Below are 23,896 nucleotides of genomic sequence, written 5' to 3' on the forward strand. Positions count from 1 at the left end.
GTTTTACCAGTAATCATGTATGGATGTGAGAGTTGGACTGTGAAGAAGGCTGAGTGCCGAAGAATTGATGCTTTTGAACTGTGGTGTTGGAGAAGACTCCTGAGAGTCCCTTGGACTGCAAGGAGATCCAACCAGTCCATTCCGAAGATCAACCCTGGGATTTCTTTGGAAGGAATGATGCTAAAGCTGAAACTCTAGTACTTTGGCCACCACATGCGAAGAGTTGACTCATTGGAAAAGACTTTGATGCTGGGAGGGATTGGGGGCAGGAGAAGAAAGGGACGACCGAGGATGATATGGCTGGATGGCATCACTAACTCGATGGACGCAAGTCTGAGTGAACTCCGGGAGTTGGTGATGGACAGGGAGGCCTGGCGAGCTGCGATTCATGGGGTCGCAAAAGTCAGACACGACTGAGCGACTGAACTGAACTAAACTGAAGCACCAATTCTTCTTGTTTTTTATACTTTGAAAAGAACAGGCAAAAGGAACAGTACAGTTCAACACATGATTTCCAAGGATCTAGCACGTGCTAATTCAATAGTTATCAAGCTTTTGTGACTGTGACCTTTAGAAAGAAACGAAATTTACGTTGCAGCTCTGGTTGGATATCATATGTATAACGAAAATAGTGTTATAAAATAAATACTATACTTGCTAAATAAGATGCGGTCTGTGTTTTCTGTCCCAGTACCTTCTGCTTCATGTTTACAAAAATGCTGATAGTGACTCACTAACTTTATTTCCCTACCCACTAATACATTGTGAATTGTGGTTGGAAAAATACAGTGCTATCCTTGCTACTCAAATTGTGGTCTGTGGACCAGCAGCAGCAGTTTCTGGGAGCCTATAAGAAATTTAGAACCTCAGGATACACCTCACATTTACTGAGTCAGAATATTTATTTTAACAAACCTTCCAGGTGCCGCCTGTGCAATTTAAAGTGGCAGAAGTCCTGAGCCAGACATTCACTGCAAGAGGAGGGTGCTTGAGACAGAGGACGTCTTCTCAGTGTTGTTTAGGCAGAGATGCTTAGGAGCAAGTTGTTAAGAGTATGTGTGTGTGTGTGTGTGTGTGTGTGTGTATTTCCAAGCCCCAGGCCTACAAATTCAGTACCTCTGAGGTTATCTCAAGGCATTTATCTAAAAAACAATATGTAAATTAACAAACCAAATCTACAGAGGTTCTGAGCCCAACCCTATTTAAGAATCATTGGTCTGTAGTGTTAAATGAATGCTGGATGCTGATTTGTTTATTACAAAGGTGCACATCTGGGCTTCGGAAAGTATGGAAATATTTTACTTTATTTTTCATTGTGATTGCTTCACATTTTATTCCCAGACTATTTGTTGAGAGAGATTTTGCTACTGCTACTTCTGGGCTTACTTCTCTATGTGGGAGAATTTGCAAACATCTCAAGTCTACCAGTAACTGCCCTTTTATAGAAATGCAATGTGACTGCCAGTAGAAATCTTATTCTTAGTTCCGCTGAGTTAGCACGATTCATTGCCTGGATTACTTCCAGTTGATCCCTAACCAAGGATCCCTGCTGTGAAAGAAGATGGGGCTGCCCATAAGTGGCTGTAACTGTTCATTAAGGACCTTCCCATTGTGTTAGTATGTTTCCTGAGTGATGGGAAGTTTTAGTCTAGAAGCTGCTAATCTTGCTAACACTAAAAGGCTCTCTCCCATTAGCAGTTTCTGTGTTGCATTAATAATAAGTAATAAAGAGACGGGCCTCAGCTGTTCAGGCTCCCCTGAGGTGAGGCCCCAGCTTCCTTCTTATCCCCATAGTCCACTCTAATGGTCTCGCCCCTATTAATGTAATAGAGTGGATAATAAGTGCTGTCTATTTTAGCAGAGTCTAGAATTCCTCTTTCTTTCTGGGGAGGAACACCACTTTTTTAGACTTCAATTTAAAAACTATATCATCAGTACTTTTGCAATTGAAGTTGATCTGTTTAATTCATAACTTTTTTAAAGTGCAGTGCAAATCAAGTACGGGGGAAAAATGTTGCTTTGGAAAAAATAAATCTATCTTTCCTGGAAAAACTATAAAACACAACTCTCTAAATGATGGTTTTGTTTTGTTGATGTTGTTGTTATTCTGGTAAATCAAATCACTTATTTGCCGAGCAGTAAATTGGAAAATAAGGAATAAGGAGCTTGCTTTTGTAACTATCAATAACTCTCATGTTAATAAACAAAGAATAAATTATGAAAATATCATATTAAATAAGTAAAGTTGAATATGTTAGGTTCAGGGTATACTTTAATAAATGATGTCTTTGTTAAAAATGTTACCTTACTAGGGTTCATAACGCTAGAAGCCAATGCCATACTTAATTGTTTATGTTCTTTTTCTATTGAAAATGCATAACCTTTTGCAAAAATACACTTTTTAAGGATCTCTGGATTTCAACATGTTTTTAAGTATATAATCTGTCCATGGAATAATATTATCTATGCAGTTGTTAGGTTGTTGCAGTTTTTCATCTATAAGCAAAGCTATTTTTGCTGTCAACTACATATTTTTTAATTCGTAAATAGTAATCTTCATCTAAAAGTATTGCTCAGATTTTTTTAATATAAATTTATTTATTTTAATTGGAGGTTAACTACTTTGCAATATTGTATTGGTTTTGCCATACATCAACATGAATCCACCACAGGTATACACGTGTTCCGCATCCTGAACTCCCCTCCCTCCTCCCTCCCTGTACCATCCCTCTGGTCGTCCCAGTGCACCAGCCCCAAGCATCCAGTATCATGCATCGAACCTGGACTGGCAGTTCGTTTCATATATGATACTATACATGTTTCAATGCCATTCTCCCAAATCATCCCACCCTCGCCCTCTCCCACAGAGTCCAAAAGACTGTTCTATACATCTGTGTCTCTTTTGCTGTCTTGCATACAGGGTTATCGTTACAGTCTTTCTAAATTCCATATATATGCGTTAGTGTACTATATTGGTGTTTTTCTTTCTGGCTTATTTCACTCTGTATAATAGGTTCCAGTTTCATCCACCTCATTAGAACTGATTCAAATGTATTCTTTTCAATGGCTGAGTAATACTCCATTGTGTATATGTACCATCGCTTTCTTATCCATTCATCTGCTGATGGACATCTAGGTTGCTTCCACGTCCTGGCTATTATAAACAGTGCTTCGATGAATATTGGGGTACACCTGTCTCTTTCCATTCTGGTTTCCTCGGTGTGTATGCCCAGCAGTGGGATTGCTAGGTCATAAGGCAGTTCTATTTGCAATTTTTTAAGGAATCTCCACACTGTTCTCCATAGTGTCTGTACTAGTTTGCATTCCCACCAACAGTGTAAGAGGGTTCCCTTTTCGCCACACCCTCTCCAGCATTTATTGCTTGTAGACTTTTGGATAGCAGCCATTCTGACTGGCGTGAAATGATACCTCATTGTGGTTTTGATTTGCATTTCTCTGATAATGAGTGATGTTGAGCATCTTTTCATGTGTTTGTTAGCCATCTATATGTCAGATTTTTATTTCTTGAACTCAAATACTAAATTTTTAAAATTGATCCTTACACTATTGTTCCCTAATTTTGAAAGCTTAATTTTATAATTAGATTGTATACAGCATATTTTTACACTTGTAATTTATGGTCTAAGCCAACATGAATAACTATCATCAATGACAAGTATATATTTTAAATAAAACATACATTCATAGCCCTTATAGAAGAAATCACAATGATGGGCTCTGTGCAACATTTATGTAAGATTCAAGAAAGTAGTATAAAAACCAATTAAAATGTGTTTTCTAAAATTTATAATTAATATATTTTTCCTTATAAGTACTTTTTACATTGGGGACGGGGGAGAAGACATATCTAAAAAGTCAAAGCTGCCCACCTAAATTTTTTAAGTTATATATTAAAGCCTTTAAATGAAAAAGTCTATAATTTAGGACTGAGAAAATTTTAAGTGTTTCTTATAGACACTAAATTTTTCCTCTAGGCCAGGAACAATTTTGTTGTTGTTCAGTCACTCAGTCATGTCCGACTCTTTGCGACCCCATGTACCACAGCACGCCAGGCTTCCCTGTCCTTCACCGTCTCCTTGGGCTTACTCAAAAATCATGTCCATTGAGTTGGTGATACCATGCAATTTAAATTATTTTTAATTAACTCTTTCATATGGTATATTAACCAACCAATTTTGATAATCCAGTAAACCCTATTGTTTATTTTTCTGGTAAAAAAAAAAATATTCACTACATTTCAGTAACTAGCATGTCATTGTTTTCTTCAAATTTAGGGAAGAAGAGAGTCAAATATGACAATGTTAATGGAGCTCCAATTGCAAAAATGTCCATTGGAAAAGCAGCAGCTTTCATATAAAATAGTCTTGGAGTTGATATTATGCACACTTATCTGAATTCTATGTGTTCTGTTTTTTCTGTCTTATAGTCCATGAAGGCTCAGGAGAAACCAGTCAAAAGGAGACATCTACCTGTGATATTTGCCAGTTTGGTGCAGAATGTGATGAAGATGCTGAGGATGTCTGGTAATGTGCTGTTTTATTCTTTTAAACAAAATAATGGTAAATGATTTATTTTTACTGTATCATTTCCTAAAAGAAGACATTTTCAGCATTTTTTAACATCCAGTTCTCAACTAGGAAAGATGAGGGCTACAATAACAGGAAGGAATTTCTGCCGCTGAACTAAGAGTTGGGTCAGTCAAACAGCTGTCTAGGGAATTACTTGATAAGATATAATAAGAAATCACTGAGACTTCCAAATACTGTCAATGTTAAGAGATGGAGAGAAAAAGTGTATTTACCAGAACATCTCTCAAGAAGCATGGTCAATAAACAATGGATAATTGCTAATCTGCTCCAAGATGGTGGATCTGGGTAACCACAGAGGTTTTATTTAAAGGTATATATATGCACACCCATAGCTGAATTAGGGAGCTGTTAGGGCAGGGAATAGTTTCTGAGCCACTGTCTAGGATCAACTACTCCCTTCACTCAGGTGTTACTCAGCTTCTCCTTTAAATATACACTCAGCAGATTCTGAATATTCATTATTTTAAATGGATCTGCCTTCTAGGGCATCCACTCTCATACTGGAGTAGGTTGCCATTTCCTTCTCCAGGGCCCACGTATATTGGCCCTACCCAGATCTCATACCCACAGTGAACAACCCAAAGGTTTTTGTGTGGCATAATAGTAGAAAGAGGCAATCTTTCTTTCTCTCTCTCTCTTAATATACAGCTTTCATACACATATCTTTCAGGAAAGCAAACAGAAGCCCTTTCATTTTTGTGTGTGTGTTTGCCTAGAGCAGTTAACAATCATTTTGATCAAAGTAGGTAAGAGTAAATCTTAAATGTTCTCACCGCACATAAAAAATAACTGGTAATTATGTGAGGTGATGGAAGTGTTAGCTAACACTATGGTGGTGATCACATTGCAATATATACATTGTACACCTTAACATTTACAATGTTATATACCAATTATACTTCAGTAAAGTTGGGGGAAAAAAGCACAATCATTTTGATCAAACATTTTGTGGGTGGAGGGAATTTAGCTAAGAAACAGGAAAAGTTAAGGCAAGACAATTTTGACAAAAATGAAACAGTCTGTACCTGAAACAATTTAGAGTATTTTTAATGTAGATTAAACTGAGGATTCCAACTAAGCAAACTGAGATTCTTAAGGCAAATTAACAAAGTACTTACAAGTAGGCACTGCTATTACCCAGCCAGGTGAAACAGTCACCCATTAATATAAGCTGGCATCAGTAGGATTTCCATGCCTGTCAGACATTAGCCAGTGGTCAGCTAGGAGCCAAGTCAGGGAGTCTATGCACTAGTTTTACCATCCTGAGGTAAACAAACATATGTGTTCTTAAGAATCTCCTGGATATCTTAATGACTGATGAATTTTTGGTTCCGAAACCTGGCTGATCATCAGCATTACTTAGGGAAGTTTTGGAACACATCTTTAGTTCCATGTCAAAATTAATGAATCAGAATTTCAGAGAAGTGGGACTTAAAACTTTACTTATTAAAACTCCCCAGATGGTTGTATAAATATTGCTCTAAGATAAATGACTGACTCAGAGAATTATTCTCCTTCTAAATGCTTTGAGTCAGACAGGACTAAGTGACTGAACTGAACTAGCTGAAATACTTTAAAGCTCTGTGCAGTTTTAGTCATTATATATTAAGACACGTTGATAGGAAATGTATCTTTAAAATATCTTAGTTTTTATTTATTTATTTTTATTTTTTTACTTTATAATACTGTATTGGTTTTGTCATACATTGACATGAATCTGCCACATCTCAATATCTTAGTTTTTAATGTTTGTTGATGACTACATCTATAGTTTAACTTTATTTTTAATGCTATTAAATATCTTACTATCAGCTATTTTACTTTTAACAAATTCACATGGATCTCTAATTTTTTCTTAAGAATTTCCCATTCCCCATTCTTGTCTAATGATCATTCACTTTACAACTGCAAAGATCTAAGAAATTATATGATAATAGCAGATTAAAATGACTGATTATTTACTATGAGCTTGACCTATATATATGCATTCTTTTTTTTCTCAGTTATGTAATAACCCTAGGGGTAGATTCTATTATGATCACTTTACAAAGAGGAAATTGAGTTTTAAAGTGTTTAAGTGGCAGGTCAAGATAAAGATATGAGGTGAAAGTAACTCGAGGATGTTAGCATAACAATTCAACCAAAGATGCAATTAAAATATTTCTCCGCTGTCATGTCTGGAATAATGTGATGGACAGATTGCAGGCAGCTTAGATCCAATGACTCAAGACCTGCAGGGTTAGAGCTGGGGACAAGAGAGAAGCCTGCAGCAGGCAGTGGGAAAATGTCCAGGCAAGCAGTGTCACTCTGGTGTTCTAGCAAAAGCTCAGATCTGTGGTATGTGGGTAGACAGAACAAGGAGATTAGAGCAAGTTAAGTGGCATCAGAAAGATTCAATAGCCATGGCTGCTAGAATTAGGAAAAGAAATTCAGTTACAAAGGGAACAGGGAGAAGGGCAAAGCAGAACCTCAATCATCAAGGAATTGGAAAATGAACCAAGGACAGATACTGGATACCCACCTACTGGAACTAGTGTACAGAGCCAAGTCTTGGCTACAAAGGGCTGGGACAAGCCCTTGGATCTCAGAAATAAGTTACAGGGTCAGAATGAAGTCAGCAGCAAGGCTGCTGGTGGATGAATCAGTTAGCTTTTGGCTAGGACATCTTGTACGCCCCCAGACTACAGAAAGATTAGTTCCAAAATGCAGAATAAAGCTGAACCTCCAGATGGGGCTAAGTGGCCATAGCTGTGAAGATTAGAAGGATGCAGGGGGCAGGGAGCCAAGAAGATCATTATATTTCCCCGGCAAGAATGAAAAGTTGTTCGCGTTTAATAAAATGTACTAAAAATGTCCAATGTAAGCAAGAACGAATGGTGCTGAAATGAGAAGCATATTGATTTTCATTTACATAAATACCTTTGTATGTTAACATATTGTATTTAGTTATGGCCATGAAGGGCAGATTGGAAACAGCTGAAGGACACAAGAAGAAAGCAATAAATGAAATTAAATAGGCATGGAATGCAAGAGGCTATAAAGTAAGATAGGAAGCAATAGGGGAGTGATCTGACTCAGTACTAGTCAACTGGATCAGGGGAGCTTGATGTGCTATTGATTTTGGATGAAACCACGGTCAAGTCCTCTCACAAACATAAAACACTGCGTATGCTGTGTGGAAACAAAGACTACAAGTCAGTGTTTAGCTTTGTTTTTTTCCTTTGACATTAACTAAACTACAGTTTTATGCATAAAGTTTCCTCAATTCTACATTACAAAGTAATAACAAGATGTGAATAAATACTACTAAGAAATAATATTATTGTAATCACAATACTGAAACAAATGTGAAATATTAATTCCTGATTTTTCTTTAACCCTAGATTAAGAAATTAATATTTGCATTTTACTACAAGGCCTAAATCTGGCTATTCAATGATGTTCAGATATTTTCTAGATGAAGGTAAACCTTTGTTAGAATTAAAAAGCCAGTATGCAATCAGCTGATCTTGTTTTCATAGTTAGATGAGTTTTTGAGTTAAGAAGCAAGTTACATTGGACATGGGGAAGAAAATTAAAAAAAAAATGGGGGAAGGGTAAGGAGAGTAGAGGAATAGGAGAAAAAATAACAAAGAGTGACATTGATAAACCATGATACTAATAATATAACATGTTAATGCCTTTATTTTGGAAAAAAACAGATGATTTATAAGCTTATACAACTTCTCCCTTATGTTCTATAGTGTCCTTTCAAGGTTTTCCTCTTGTTTTCTTTTTCTTATGGAAAACATCAAGACTGTAGAAAATGGTCAGATTTTCTCAACAGAAAGAAAGAACATTGCTACAAAAGATTCTTCAGTTATAGATATTTACCTATATATAAGAAACAGTTATGCTTTCAAAAGAGAGTTAAAAGTCCACATGGTAAGTGATCCACACCACAGATATATCTACTCTCACACTGAGGCATCCCTTTACTTAGAATAGACTTCAAAAATAATGGAACACCTGTGCAAAGAGATGTGCATGCCTATTTATGGGGAAAGGGTTAAGAGGCAAGGAAAAGAAGGGCTTGGAAGATTGTTTCTCTTTATATATAGGCTGAAAAAGAGTCAAAAATAATACATTTATACATCAAAGAGACTCTCAAATGCATTCTGCCAAGTATAATTTATAAAAAAAAGAGGGGCTTCTAAGTCAGACATAATAAAATTGACTCATTGTAAAGCAATAAAGCCCCATCTGATAGCACTGGGAATACTAACTTATGATTTCAACAAATATTTCTGATACTTGCTTGGTTTTAGAAATAGTTTTATATCCCCTTAATTATCTCACCTGATAAATTATTTCAGTAAGTCCAAAGTAGGTCAGCAGCAACTCTTTGCACTGGAAAGTAGTCCTAAGAAGTAATTAGCCTAGAACTTTCTGTTGGTCCTGTCAGTCAAAAGTAGTTCAGAGCCCTGGGGTTGATTCCTGATTTAATATAAGAAAAAAGCAAGTTGATAGCTGGGTCTGATCATAGGAATGGCTGAGTATGAAATTGGCTGCATGCCTAACATTTCCAAGGTATTAGACTAGATCAGGGAAGGGAGCACAGGTGTAAGAACACATGGAGTGGATGACAAATGACATAAAGGGGCAACCTAAATTATTATGTATATTTGCTTCGTGCATGTGCTTTATGGCTCCTGTGCCAGTCTTAACATTGCTCTTGTATTATTCTCAACACACAGCCCCCATTAGCAAAATCATATTGGCTTAAATGTTATTAATTCCTCAGTAGTCATTCATTTTGTCTTTGAAAGCATTAATGACGTTTTTCAGTTTTTGTGCATCAAATCCTTGTGTTTAACTGTAATGGTAAGAAAGGAGAAAAGCAAAGTCATTTAGTAAAAAGATTTCAGAAGAGAAAATGAATGAGCATCTATTTTTTCCCTTTATTTCATTGCTGTTCTGTAACTGAAAACAGGGTGTGGGATTTGGCATCCCTTTTGTGAGCCTCTCTCACAAAGACAGTTTAGTTTGAAGTCTTTAACATCTTGGTCCTTTGATCTAAGAAGGCTCCTTGTCACTAGGAAGACTGTGTGTCATTGGCATCATTCCCACCTTTAATGCATTTTGGACTGTGGGGAATCATGAATATTTGAAGCGGGGCAGTGGCTGAGGATACTCCTTGGCACTGGATTTCACCATGCATATAAGTGAATCAGGAATTAGATCCTGCTGACTTCAGTACATCTGGGTTATGAGTTTAATAGGGAAAATTAGGACACCTCTAAGTCTTAAGATTTTGAAATAATTTCTTCTTAAAACTGCTACTGGTCGACAGTTGAAAAAAAGATTCTGTTGCAATTGGAAAGTTTCCAAATATTTTATACCAAGTAAAAGGATCAGTTGGGATTGTATGTGGGATATCTAAAGAAGATGCTGATTAGTCACAAAATTTTAGTGAACCATGAGTTTATTCAGTCTTCCCCCCAGGGTGTTCTCTTTCTATTGATTCCCTTTGCTCTCTTGCCTTAGAACTGTAAATGTGGTTACCATAATTAGGACTGACTTCTAATGTGAGTTTACTCATGGAGAGAATAAAACACATACACACACACAAACAAAAATAGAAAATCATTCTAGTCCAGAAAATCCAAAGTTTTAGTTGGATCTAAGGCTTCATGAGAAAACCTTCTTAATTCTAAGTCACCTGTAGTTAGTATGTTGCCTCACTCAAATTGCCTCTTCTCTGCCGTGAAGACAAGGTTGTCACCTCTGAAAACTGCCATCGTGTCATCTGTTTGTATAGATGGGTGGGGTCTGAAGAGGAGACATCTCTCGTTCCTTTAACACTTCATTTCTCCCAGAAAGTTTTTTCAGAGAGAGGGGGAAATATACAGCTCCTGATTTAGGGAAACACACCTCTTTCCTCTTCCATAATTTCAAGAAAAATATGCTGATGTTTGCATTTTTAGCAAATCTGTTTCCTAATATAAAAGAGTTTAATTGTGTTATTTCCTTCTTGTATTTATCTCCCTATCTTAAACAAGCAAAAATAATTTGTACTTTTTTAAGATTTCACACAACTTAAAAAATACCATTATAAATAGGACTAGTATTTGTAACAGTCTGTGCAACGGTCTTTGCCTACAAACACCGTGTCTATGACTCTCACATCCCTCAGCCAATAGAAAGAAAGAACATAAAGTTGCTCAGTTGTGTCCAACTCTTTGCAACCCCATTGACTGTAGCCGTCCATGAGATTTTCCAGGCAAGAATACTGGAGTGGGTTGCCATTTCCTTCTCCAGGGGATTTCCCCAACTCAGGGATTGAACCCAGGCCTCCCACATTGCAGGTATACTCTACCATCTGAGCCACCAGGTAAATAGTCAGGTCTGCAAACTGAAGCTGAACACTTTAAGTGTTACTTAGCAAGATGAATAAATAACGATGCTACTTCAAATGCACAATAGGTCATTCCAAAAAAAGGACAAACCAAAAAATATACAACAGATTTCTGAGAAGGCAGGTAAGGTGGTCTGGTACTCCCATCTCTTTAAGAATTTTCCGCAGTTTGTTGTGATCCATACAGTCAAAGATTTTAGTGTAGTCAATAAAGCAGAAGTAGATATTTTTCTGGAACTCTATTGCTTTTTTGAAGATCCAACAGATGTTGGCAATTTGATCTCTGGTTCCTCTGCCTTTACTAAAACCAGCTTGAACGTCTGGAAGTCCACAGTTCACGTATTGTTGAAGCCTAGCTTGAAAGATTTGAAGCATGACCCTTCTATCATGTGAAATGAGTGCAATTGTGTGGTAGTTTGAACATTGTTCGGCATTGCCCTTCTTCGGGATTGGAATGAAAACAGACTTTTTCCAGTCCTGTGGCCGCCAATGAGTTTTCCAAATTTGCTGGCATATTGAGTGCAGCACTTTGACAGCATCATCTTTTAGGATTTGAAATAGCTCAACTGGAATTTCATCACCTCCACTAGCTTTGTTTGTAGTGAGGCTTCCTAAAGCCCACTTGACCTCACACTCCAAGATGTCTGACTCTGGTGAGTGATCATACTTTCCAGAGGTTATGGTTATAACCTTTCCATGGTTATCCAGATTATTAAGATCTTTTCTGTATAGTTCTTCTGTGTATTCTTGCCACCTCTTCTAAATATCTTCTGCTTCTGTTAAGTCCATACCATTTCTGTCCTTTACTGTGCCTATCTTTTCATGAAATATTCCCTTGGTATCTCTAATTATCTTGGAGAGATCTCTAGTCTTTTCCCATTCTATCGTTTTCCTCTATTTCTTTGCATTTTTTACTTAGGAAAGCTTTCTTATCTCTCCATGCCATTCTTTGGAACTCTGCATTCAGATGGGAATATCTTTCCTTTTCTCCCTTGCCTTTCACTTCTCTTCTTTTCAGACATCCATTTTGCCTTTTTGCATTTCTTTTTCTTGATGGTTTTGCTCACTCTTCCTTCCTTTAATGTTGGGGCCACTACTAGCAATATTTCCAAGGGCTGTACAAAAGGCAGTCCATTGAGGAACCCAGAAGAGCAAGGGCACTCACTGCTCAGTAAGCCATTCATTAAGAAAGGTAGGACTTCATTCCTTAGTGTTTTTGGAATAGTTGATGGGCTACATGTGCCTTCCCAAATGGAAAAGAAGGTTTATTACACATTCATATTCTCACTACAAGAATAGAAATTATGAGATATAAAAAAGAAGGAAGAATCACCAAATTAAATGGCAAATAAATATGGTCCATATGCCGGTAAGCCTTAATCCCTATCTAAGTGGCAATGTTCTGCTATATCTTTTTATTTAGCACTTACAAATATAATTCCAAGCTTATTTCCCAATCTAACGTATGTTTTGATGATTACATAAAAATGGAATTTGCTGTGGCTTTTTCTGATTGTAAAAGTTGTACATGTTTATCATTGAAATGTCAAAAGCCTAGAAATATTACAATGCCATTCCACTATTCCAAGATAACTACTGTAAAATTTAGAGGTAGGTTTCCCCCATGTCTGTGTGTATGTGTATCTGCACGCGTGTGTGTATGTATTTTTGATGAGTCTAATCATATTTTACAGATCAACAAAACCTCTCTCTTGAAAATTTTACTTAACCCTAAGGCTGTGTTTGGAGATTTTTACGAATGCTAAATGAATTTATGAATAATGTATTTCAATTAGAACATAATTTCTGTGGCCCAAATTCTAATTATTCTTTCAAAAATTTTTTCATTTCTCTAAACAAGTGGATTTGAGGCAATGTCCTAACACTTGTGATCAAAAAATTTACCCAAACCTAAGTCCCCTCTAAGTCTACCTTAAACATCTTTCTTGGTTAGCTCCAGAAGGCTAGACAGTATGTGTACTGAAAACATTTCCTTTGTCTGTATCCAGAGCATTCATAACAAATAACTTTCTGAGGTATAAGCATTATTTACTGAGAAACTGTCTTCCCACAGGTGTTTTAAATTGGGTAGACACTCTTGCTGGTCTTCAGTGTTTTACTTCCAAATAGTAATATATTGTATGTGTTGGTTCATCTAAACAACAAGTCAGCAAGCAGTCCTTGGCAGCCCACATCAGTCTGCCCCAGAAACATTCCCTCACAAACACGATATGTAATATCGAATAAGTGATTGAACAAATTGTAAAATTATATGCAACATCCAATCTAAAAATCAATAATGCTGAAGAACTAAATGTTTATTATAGTATACAGAAGAAAATAAAGGAAACAAATATCTGGTTTTTCTAGCTTCCCGTTCCCCACCCCTGTGCAAAGTAAAATTAATCAAGAGTGGGTCCATTCATCTCTTCACCACTAAGCTATGAATGAAACATAAGAAACCATGACTATTCACTTGGAATGGGTGATCGTCTACCATAGCTCTTTTGTGTTCATTGCAGTCTTTTCAAAGTTTTTAACATAATAGTTTACCCTGTTCTCTGAGCTCATCCTAAAATGAACTTTCTCCAATCAAAATTGTATTATCCAAGGTAATAAAAGTAATGCTAGGTCCCAACTAGTCATAAGCGCCTATAATCAGCAGATATTAAAAGATGTACATCAGGAAGATGTGTGCAACAGTTGGGGGGGGAAGCAAGAAATAAAATATTATCTTCACATTAGCAGAAATTAGTGATGTATTTCTCTTTAAACATAGATATCTACATAAACATGATACTTTAAGACATTCAAATATAACATCAAATGATCAATTATACAAAAATAATACATATGATTGATGCAGTTTAATCTTAACTAAACATGTTTTTCCTTCTCTAAAAAGATTTGTCAATTTGGGGAAAAGAAAATACAGCAGAGCCATTTGCATTACAGTGACACGGGATGGTCAGACTTAGCGGTTCACTTCAGTCGCTCAGTTGTGTCCTTGTAACGCAGGACACAGTTGACTCCTTGTAACCCCATGGACTATATCACACCAGGCTTCCCTGTCCATCACCAACTCATGGAGCTTACTCAAACTCAATGTCCACCAAGTCAGTGATGCCATCCAACCATCTCAACCTCTGTCATACCTTCTCCTCCTGCCTTCAATCTTTCCCAGCATCAGGGTCTTTTCAGATGAGTCAGTTCTTCGTATCAGGTGGCTAAAGTATTGGAGTTTCAGCTTCAGCATCAGAACTTCTAATGAATATTCAGGACTGATTTCCTTTAGGATGGACTGGTTGGATCTCCTTGCAGTCCAAGGGACTCTCAAGAGTCTTATCCAACATTGCAGATCAAAAGCATCAGTTCTTCAGCACTCAGATTTCTTTATAGTCCAGCTCTCACATCCATACATGACTACTGGAAAAACCATAGCTTTGACTAGACGAACTTTTGTTGGCAAAGTAATGTCTCTGTTTTTAATATGCTGTCTTGGTTGGTCATAGCTTTTCTTCAAAGGAGCAAGTGTCTTTTAATTTCATGGCTGCAGTCACCATCTACAGTGATTTTGGAGCCCCCAAAAATAAAGTCTCTCACTGTTTCCACTGTTTCCCCATCTATTTGACATGAAATGACGGGACCCAATGCCATGATCTTAGTTTTCTGAATATTGACTTTTAAGCCAGCTTTTTCACTCTCCTCTTTCACTTTCATCAAGAGGGTCTTTAGTTCTTCTTCACTTTCTATCATAAGAGTGGTGTCATCTGCATATTTGAGGTTATTGATATTTCTGCCAGCAATCCTGATTCCAGCTTGTGCTTCATCCAGCCCAGCATTTCGCATGATGTAGTCTGAACACTCGGCTTTCCTGATGGCTCAGAGGTTAATGCGTCTGCCTGCAATGCAGGAGACCTGGGTTCGATCCTTGGGTTGGGAGGATCTCCTAGAGAAGGAAATGGCAACCCACTCCAGAATTCCTGCCTGGAGAATCCTATGGACAGAGGAGCCTGGTGGGCTACAGTCCATGGGGTCGCAAAGAGTCGGACATGACTGAACAACTTCACTTTCACTTTCACTTTCTTTCACTCTGCATATGTTAAATAAGCATGGTGACAATTTACAGCCTTGACATTCTCCTTTTCCAATTTGGAACCAGTCTGTTGTTCCATGTCCAGTTCTAACTGTTGCTTCTTGACTTACATACTGATTTCTCAGGAGACAGGTAAGGTGGTCTGGTTTTCCTGTCTCTTCCAGAATTTTCCACAGTTTATTGTGATCTATACAGTCAAAGACTTTGGCATAGTCAATAAAACAGAAGTAGATATTTTTCTGGAATTCTCTTGCTTTTTTGATCATCCAACAGGTGTTGGCAGTTTGATCTCTGATTCCTCTGCCTTTCTAAATCCAGCTTGAACATCTGAAAGTTCATGGTTCACATACTATTGAAGCCTGGCTTGGAGAATTTTGAGCATTACTTTGCTAGCATGTGAGATGAGTGCAATTGTGTGGTAGTTTGCACATTCTTCGGCATTGCCCTTCTTTGGGATTGAAATGAAAACAGACCTTTTCCAGTCCTGTGGCCACTGCTGAGTTTTCCAAATTTGTTGGCATATTGAGTACAGCACTTTCACAGCATCATCTTTTAGGATTTGAAATAGCTCAACTGGAATGCCATCACCTCCACTAGCTTTGTTCATAATGATGCTTTCTGAGACCTACTTGACTTCACATTCCAGAATGTCTGGGTCTAGGTGAGTGATCACACCATCGTGATTATCTGGGTCCCTTAGAAGAAATGGAGTAGCCCTCATACTCAACAAAAGACTTAAGGTTAAAAATTAATAAAAAGAAGTCCTGTATTGATCAATATATCAGTATCTAACACTTTTGTGTATTATTATGTGCTTAGGGGAATATGTTATGGTGTATTTTATACTGAATTCGTTAAGTCCTTTAGCAATTGTCTTTATGCACTTTTGTTGGAGAACGTATTTCCCTTTTGAGATGCACATGGCATGAAGTGATAGCCAGAGAAAAAATAAAACCTTCTAACATATTAAAACCTAACACTTTTCAGCCTACTCTCTCCTTCCGTATGACTTTCTGAAATCTCTGTGATGTAGTTACGGCTGGTAATGTTATCTTCCTTTGACAGATAAATACATGAAGCCCCTGAAAGGTTAAGGGTAACAAACATGTAGAAAATAGAAAGGTTTTAGTGATTTATACCATTATCTCATCAAAGCTACCTAAGAGAGAGTTTAAAAAGAGAGGAAAAATTTGGCTGACAGAATGGAAAGACCACTGGGTTCAGAGAAGTGAGATCCCATCTTGGATAAAATCATGTCATTTCCCTTGACCTGTTTTTTTTTTTCTTTTTCTATAGACAGATTTTATAACATAGAAAATGAGATGATAAATAGAAAGATAGTTCTATAGTCATATTGTAATACAATTCACATAAAACTCATCCATTTAAAGTATACAATCCAATTGTTTTTAGTATATTCACCAAGTTGTGCAACCATCAACACAAACAATTTTGTAATATTTTCATCACTTAAAAAAAGAAACTTGTATACAATAACAGCCCCTCTCCATTTTCTCCCCAAATTCTCTCCTCCATCCTAAGGCAACAACTAATCTACTTCATGTCTATATAGATTTCCCTATCATAACATGTCATGTAAATAAGCTCATTCAATAGGTGGTCCTTTGTGACTGGCTTTTTTTTTTAATTTAAAACATTTTGAAGTTTCATCTGTTTGATTGATAAAAAATATTTCTTTATGTGGATATACCACATTTTGTTTCTCTATCAGTTGATGAACATTTGGTTTGCTTCTAATATTGGGTTCTGATGAATAATGCTGTTATGAACATTTGTATACAGATTTTTGTGTTCATATGTGTATATGAAAGTTTTAGTTTGGACATATGTTTTTATTTCTCTTGGGTTTATAGGAGTAGAATTGCTGGGTCAAATGGTAACCTCATAAATAATTTTTTGAGACACTGCCAGACACTTTTCCAAAGTAGCTGCACCACTTATATTTGGTATGTATATTTATGTATTTATATGAGCAACGTATGAAAATCCATATTTCTCCACATCCTTGCCAACACTTATTATTACCATCTTTTAGAATAATACAGTCCAAGTGGGTATAAAGTGGTATCTGGTAGTGGTTTTGATTAGCATTTTCTCCATTGCTACAGATGTTGAATCTCTTTTCATGTGTTTAATGATCATGTGTGTGTCTTCTTTCGATATACATCCTTATTTTTACTCATTTTTTAATTGACGTATTTACCATTGAGTTGTAAGATTTTTTAAAAATTTTTAAGTGTAAGATTTTTCCTAAATCTGCAAGATATGCAAATAGCTTCCCCAGTCTGTGGTGTTGTCTTTTCACTTTTTTGTTGATATCGTTCAAAATACAAATGTTTTCATTTTTGATGAATTTCAGTTTGTCTTTTATCACTTGCTTTTGTGTCACAACTAGGAAGACTTTGCTTAACCCAAGGTCACAAAGATTTACTCCTATATTTTCTCTTAAGGGATTTATAGTTTTGGCTCTTATATTTAGATCTCTGATTCGTTTTGAGTTAAATTTTTTGTATAGAAGGAGAAAGGGTTCAAGAATAATTTCTTACATGTAGATTATCAGTTATTCCAACTCCATTTATTGAAAAGACTATCCTTTCTGTATTGAATTCTCTTGGCACCCTTGTAGAAAATCAACTGATCCTGTAGGTGAGGTTGATTTTTGAGCTCTCATTTTATTCCATTGGTGTATATGTTTATCCTTATACTAGAACAAAATCCATTTTCTCATAGGTAAAATATGGGAAATGAGGGTGTTGATATAGATAATGTCCTTTTGAATGTTCTTTTGAATTCAAACATCATCTAAGATAGGAACAGAATTACTGTAAGCTATGTAGACAAGTATTCCCAGTGGCCCCAGTGGCATTGTTCCTTCTTATGTTTTGACCTAAAATTTTTACCATCAGTTTTAAGTTAGATAAGATGGTCTATTGTGTGCAAAAGGTAGCATTTACAACTCTGTATTTTAACCTTCATGCAGAAATCAACAGAAATAAGATTTTCATATTGACTAATCATTTCTTTAGAAAGCAAAGCAAATAAGAGGCTCTTCAAAAGATATGAATCAGTGACATTAAAAGGTAAAAATACAATGAAGTTATTTTAAATATGAAAAAATTGACAAATTTAATAATAAACAATGTTGAGAAGGAAAAAGAAAAGTAGGATAGAAAAATAATTTTAAAGACAAATCAAACTAAGAGAAGCTATTACAATTAATCAAAAACTATATTTCTGAATATCCTTAATTCAAGGTAAGGAAGGAAAGGAATAATTCTTATGGTGTAAATAGAAAAGACAGCTCATTCATCAAGAGATACTTTAACAAGTTCTAAACTCCACAAAAATTTATACTGTATAACTTTAATATTTTGAATGAAATAAAATGCAACATCCTTGATAACTCCTTTATAAATATGCAGAGTTACTTATTGGATCTTAATGTAATATATTAATGATAAATTCTGAAGTTATGAAATTATGTCTGTATGAGTTATTCTCTGTAAGACCTAAATAATGATATCCAGATGTGTCATTATTAAGGTATCTGATTCAGTGAAGGATTAAAGCAAGATGTATAGATGGCCAACCTATTTGTTAGTCTTTTTCTCTTAATTATTGTTATCTCAGCCAGAGACTAAGCAGATATCCCAAAATATTTCATTTGAGTCTCATATACAGAAAGCAAAACTAAGCAGTTGCTAAGAGAGAAATAACTTGTTCAAGCATCTGAGTAAGGAAGAGTGCCAGGTCCTAAGTTAGTCCTAGAAAAGTGTTTCTTAAACTGTTCTCTCATTTTCTCTAAGCCATTTATGAACAAATTGGAAATTAGATGGCTTTGTTTGTGATGATAAGTATCATTTCCTTATATCATTTTTTCTACAGATATTTTATTTTACTATTAATTAAGGATAAAACATGTGGTTGTTATACAAGTTTGTGCAAAGTGGGAAAACATTGATCAGATTTTTATGACATATTCTTGCTGTGGTCATAATTAGTTAAACAATTAAAAGTAGAAATGAGAAGCAAATATAAAATATGCAAAACAATAACAAAATATCATAATATAGAGCCTAATAATTATTATTATGAGTTAATAATATAAAATGGACTTAAAGATACAGTTGCCTATAATCAATTCTGTTATTTCTATTTTTAGTCAGATAATTAATGTATAACCAACAGTTTGCTAGATATATTTGACCATATACATACAGACAGGCTTCCCTGGTTGCTCAGACAGTAAAGAATCTGCCCACAATGTGGGAGACCTGGGTTCAGTCCCTGGGTTGAGAAGATCCCCTAGAGGAGGGCATGGCAATTCACCCCAGTATTCTTGCCTGGAGAATCCCCATGGACAGAGGAGTCTGGTGGGCTACAGTCCATGGGGTCGAAGAGTCAGACACAACAGAACAACTAAGCACAGCACATACATACAGACATTTTGTGGTTTGTGGGATCTTAGTTCTGGGCTTGAACCAGGGATCAAACCCAGAGTCCTAATGGCTATATATTTTTTACATCCATAGAAGGGGGATTTATAGTCCTTTATTAGTATAACAAGCTTCTAGGAATTTTAACCCACTTATTCATAGATTGCATCTTTTTTCCCCAGTTTTTGTTTTTCTCAGACTTAAGTATAGCTTCAAATTACTATCTTGTACTGGGTGTTATATTAGAGGGAGAAAAATCTTTGCACTTAGGATGAAACAACACATGGTAATAAACTCCAGTGCACCAGTGCAATAAACTTGCATTTTTTAATGGAATTTAGTTTAATTCTATTTATGTTGCCTAACATTGGCTGGGAGGGTTGATTTGGAGCACTGTGAATATTAAGAAGGGCTTCCCTGGGAGCTCAGCTGGTAAAGAATTTGCCTGCAATGCAGGAGACCCCAGTTTGATTCCTGGGTCAGAAGATCCCCTGGAGAAGGGATAGGCTACCCACTCTAGTATTCTTGAGCTTCCTTGGTAGCTCAGTTGGTAAAGAATCCTCCTGCAGTGCTGGGGACCTGGATTCCATTTCTGGGTTGGGAAGATCCCTGGAGAAGGGAAAGGCTACCCATTCCAGTATTCTGGCCTGGAGAATTCCATGGACTGTATAGTCCATGGGGTCGCAGAGTCTGACACGACTGAGTGACTTTCACTTTCAGAGCCTGAAAAGTTGCTAATCAAGAAGACCTTTTTAAGGGGAAATAATCCACTGGACACAAGTATCTTAGGTACAAAAAAAGGCCATGTCAGCATGAGCGGGATAGTTAGATTTAAAAGGTTTGAGAGAATAATTATAAAATAACCACTATGCACTAGTGAGCACTTACTCTGTGCCCTGCACTCCTCTACAGGCTCTGCACTCTTAACTCATTTAACCTTCGCTGTAACACTGAAATTAGGTATTAGGACTATTCCAGCTTTAAATAGGACGTAATAAAGGTGTTAATAATTTGTATAAGTTTACTTAGCTATTAAGGGTCAAAGTCAGATATGAACGCAGAGGCCATACTCTTAATCTCTTTTGTGCTCGAGAAAACTTGGGACACGGTGGAGATCTTGCAAGACTCATAGGAGTTTTATAGGTTTAGAGAAGAAGAAACGTGAAAGACGTCCAGTTAGCACAGAAGTCAAGTACACCATCTCACTTCATTCTTCACAACAGTGTAGTGAATTACATTTTATCCCATCTAAACAAAGGAACGAACTAAGTTTGGGGGAAGTAAATAACATGCTAAGAGTACATTAGTAGGTAAGGGCAATTCTTGAACTCCACCTCATGTTTTTCTAAGATATTTTTGAGGTTCATGTACTTTTCTTTGCTTAATACTAGACAGCAAATGTTAAGGTAGAATTAAGGTAGTTAATGAAAGGAATAGCTTATAACTGAGAATGTGTATAGTAGCTAAAGAGCTAAGAAAGATCCTGATGCTGGGAAAGATTGGGGGCAGGAGGAGAAGCAGGCAACAGAATGAGATGGTTGGATGGCATCACCAACTCAATGACATGAGACTGAGCAAACTCCAGGAGATAGTGAAGGACAGGAAAGCCTGGTGCTGCAGTCCATGGGGTCGCAAAGAGTCAGACATGACTTAGTGGCTGAACAACAACAGTAAAATGATGGAAGTCTTAGTTGTCAAATATATTGGCTAGGATAAGTAACTAAATGTTAAACATGTAAGTGCTAAATTTTTGTAGACATGACAGACTCACATCTTTCTTTCTTGCTCTCATCACAGTTCAAGGCAAGTATTCTTAATCTTACACATGGTCCTTTAGGAACCATGTCTTTTTCCATATCATGACATTCCCTAAATCATTAGGGTCAGATTTACTTACTTAATAAAAAACAGAAGAGAAGGAAAGAGTTTTTATCAACCACTCTTGGAAATGGCATTCCTTCCTTTCACATACATCCTTCTGGCCAGAATATTTATTATACAGTAAAAGTAGCATTAAAGAGAAAGAGCCTGGTAATGAAATTTGGTGATTGTCACTAGAAGAGAGAGAGATTGGAGCCAAGGAAGCTGTATGGTAACAGTGGATGTTTATTTAGTATGTATGAGTCACACTCTATCTCAGCCCTGACAATACAGTGTATAACATAGACCAGGTCTACACTTGTAAAGAGCTTACATCCTGGGTAGGCTCTGGTCCAAGATGGAGACATGGACATCCTAAGGGGGGTAGAGTGAAGGGAATAGGTGGTATAGAAGTAAACAAGTGAGCAAGCAAGATGTTTTCAGATAGTAAGTCTTTTACAAATAAATACAAGATATCTGAAAAACAGGGTCCCGGGAAAGGGGGATGCTATTTAAGATTGAGTATTTAGGGAATGGCGGCTCTCTGAGCATTGCCATTTGAGTCAAATAGCAAGAAAAAATCCAGCCATGCAAAGACCTATAGAAACAGAATTCTGAGCAAAGAGAACCTCTGGTCCAAAGACACAATAACACAAACAGGCTTGATGCACTGAAAGAACTGACAGAAGATTATTGTGGCTAGAGCTCCCCCTTCCACCCCCCAAATAAGAGAGTCTTAGATGAAATTTAAAAGGGCCCTGATCATGAAGATTCTAGTAACCTCTAAAGAAGAAACCTGGTTTTATTCTAAGTATGTAGAGAAGCCTTCAGATGGTTTAATCTGCAAGTGATGTGATTTAGTCATTCCCCACTCACTTCTTCCTGGAGCCCTCCCAGACTTTTCCAGAACATCAACACTGCCCCCTTCTCCATCTCCTAGAGCATTTCCACTTGTTTCAATCATATCAGAACCTAGTTACCTATAAATATGCATACGTGATTTCTCCAACCAGAATGTTACCTCCTGGAGATTAGAGACTTATATTTAACTTGTTGCTCCCTCAGTAACAAACACATTTCTGAGAAGGCATTAGGTCCAGTACAAGTGTATGCATAAATGAATAGTAAAGAAATAAATGAAGGAAAGCATGAAAAATAGTTAAAGAGAGAGCAGTATTCTTTTATATGTAGTGCCTGCAACAGGCTTCTCACTTTCACTATGTCATTTGATTCACACGAGCATAATGGGTGCATGGGGAAGACTGGTAACTGCACAATTACGAGACACAAGAGATTAGCAAAAGAGTGAGCAAGAAATGAAGATTGTGAGGCTGAGTGCTGGGAAGAATAATGGAAGAACTTTGGAAATCGAGGTTGGGAGGCTGGGTCGATTTGGAGTAGGAGAGGGATGTGGTGAGAGAAAGTTATGTTCTGACTCAGCTGACAAAAGGCAGAACCAAGTGGAAAGCCCAGTAGGCAAATAATTAAAGGTTAAGTTGTGGGGTACAGGCAGAAAGAGCTGCAGGAGTTCAGAGAAATCTAATAAAGAAAATGGATCTGGGGCTAAGGAAGGAGAATAGACACTGGGCATCAAAAAGTTAGACTGCTGGGCAAAAGGACGCAAAATATTTACTGCAAATAATGTGAGACTGGAAAGAAAGGACAGACTAAGTAATAGAAAATAGAAGGATTTCACAATATTTTAATTGAGGCAATAAACTCAAAATAGAACAAAGAACTAAAAAAAAAAAACAACTGAAGAACTGCTATCTTCTGTTTGTTTAATTAAAAGATAAAATTATTGCCCTACTGCTCACCGAACATTTCTGAATTCCCATCCCCAGAGTAGGGGAAATAGGTTTGTGTAACAGATTCCACTCTTGGCTCCCTTGAGGTTGAGGAAGCTTATGTATATAGTTCAAGATCCTGACCTGGGGCTGAATATCTGATTGCCAAGGCCAGACTCTGCACAGTTCGTTCTTTCCTCTTTCTGGCACAGTAACCGGCACCGTTCAAGTAGACACCTGCTTCATCATCCTGGGTCCTTGGGTGACACGTAGCATGAATAAGAAATAGATCTCTGTTGTTTTAAGCCACTGAGATGTAGAGGTTGCTGCTTGCTGCAGTGTAACATCTTATCCTGATTAATGAATTCAACACCAGTGAGAAAATACAGATTTGGAGTGAGAAACGCTCTTGATAAGAAACAGTAGAGCAATTTGAGTTGTTAAAGAAGGCAGAGACACAGGTTGGCAAATGATAACTGACTGCTGTGGTTTAAATGTTTGTGTCCCCCTGCAAAATTCTTATGTTCAAATGTAATCCCCAAGGTGATGATGTTGTTAGGAAGTGGAGGCCTAAAGGGAAATGTTTTGATCATAAGGGTGGAGTTGTCAAGAATGGGATTAATATCCTAATGAAAGAGACTCCAGAGAGCTAGCATGACCCTTCTTTTGTCTGTTGTTATGTTGTGTGC

The 23,896-nt window shown here is 36.8% G+C and overlaps 1 protein-coding gene across 1 annotated transcript in view; it reads left to right on the forward strand.

Moving 5' to 3' along the window:
- Window positions 1–23,896, forward strand: part of TMEFF2 (transmembrane protein with EGF like and two follistatin like domains 2) — a 282,818-nt gene that overhangs the window by 154,694 nt on the left and 104,228 nt on the right. The window contains exon 5 of the mRNA XM_040228897.1: window positions 4,448–4,544. Within this exon, the coding sequence (XP_040084831.1) occupies window positions 4,448–4,544 (97 nt within the window). The remainder of the gene's footprint in view (window positions 1–4,447; window positions 4,545–23,896) is intronic.

This window comes from Oryx dammah, unplaced genomic scaffold (assembly GCF_014754425.2).
Source record: "Oryx dammah isolate SB20612 unplaced genomic scaffold, SCBI_Odam_1.1 HiC_scaffold_27, whole genome shotgun sequence".
Lineage (NCBI taxonomy): Eukaryota > Metazoa > Chordata > Mammalia > Artiodactyla > Bovidae > Oryx > Oryx dammah.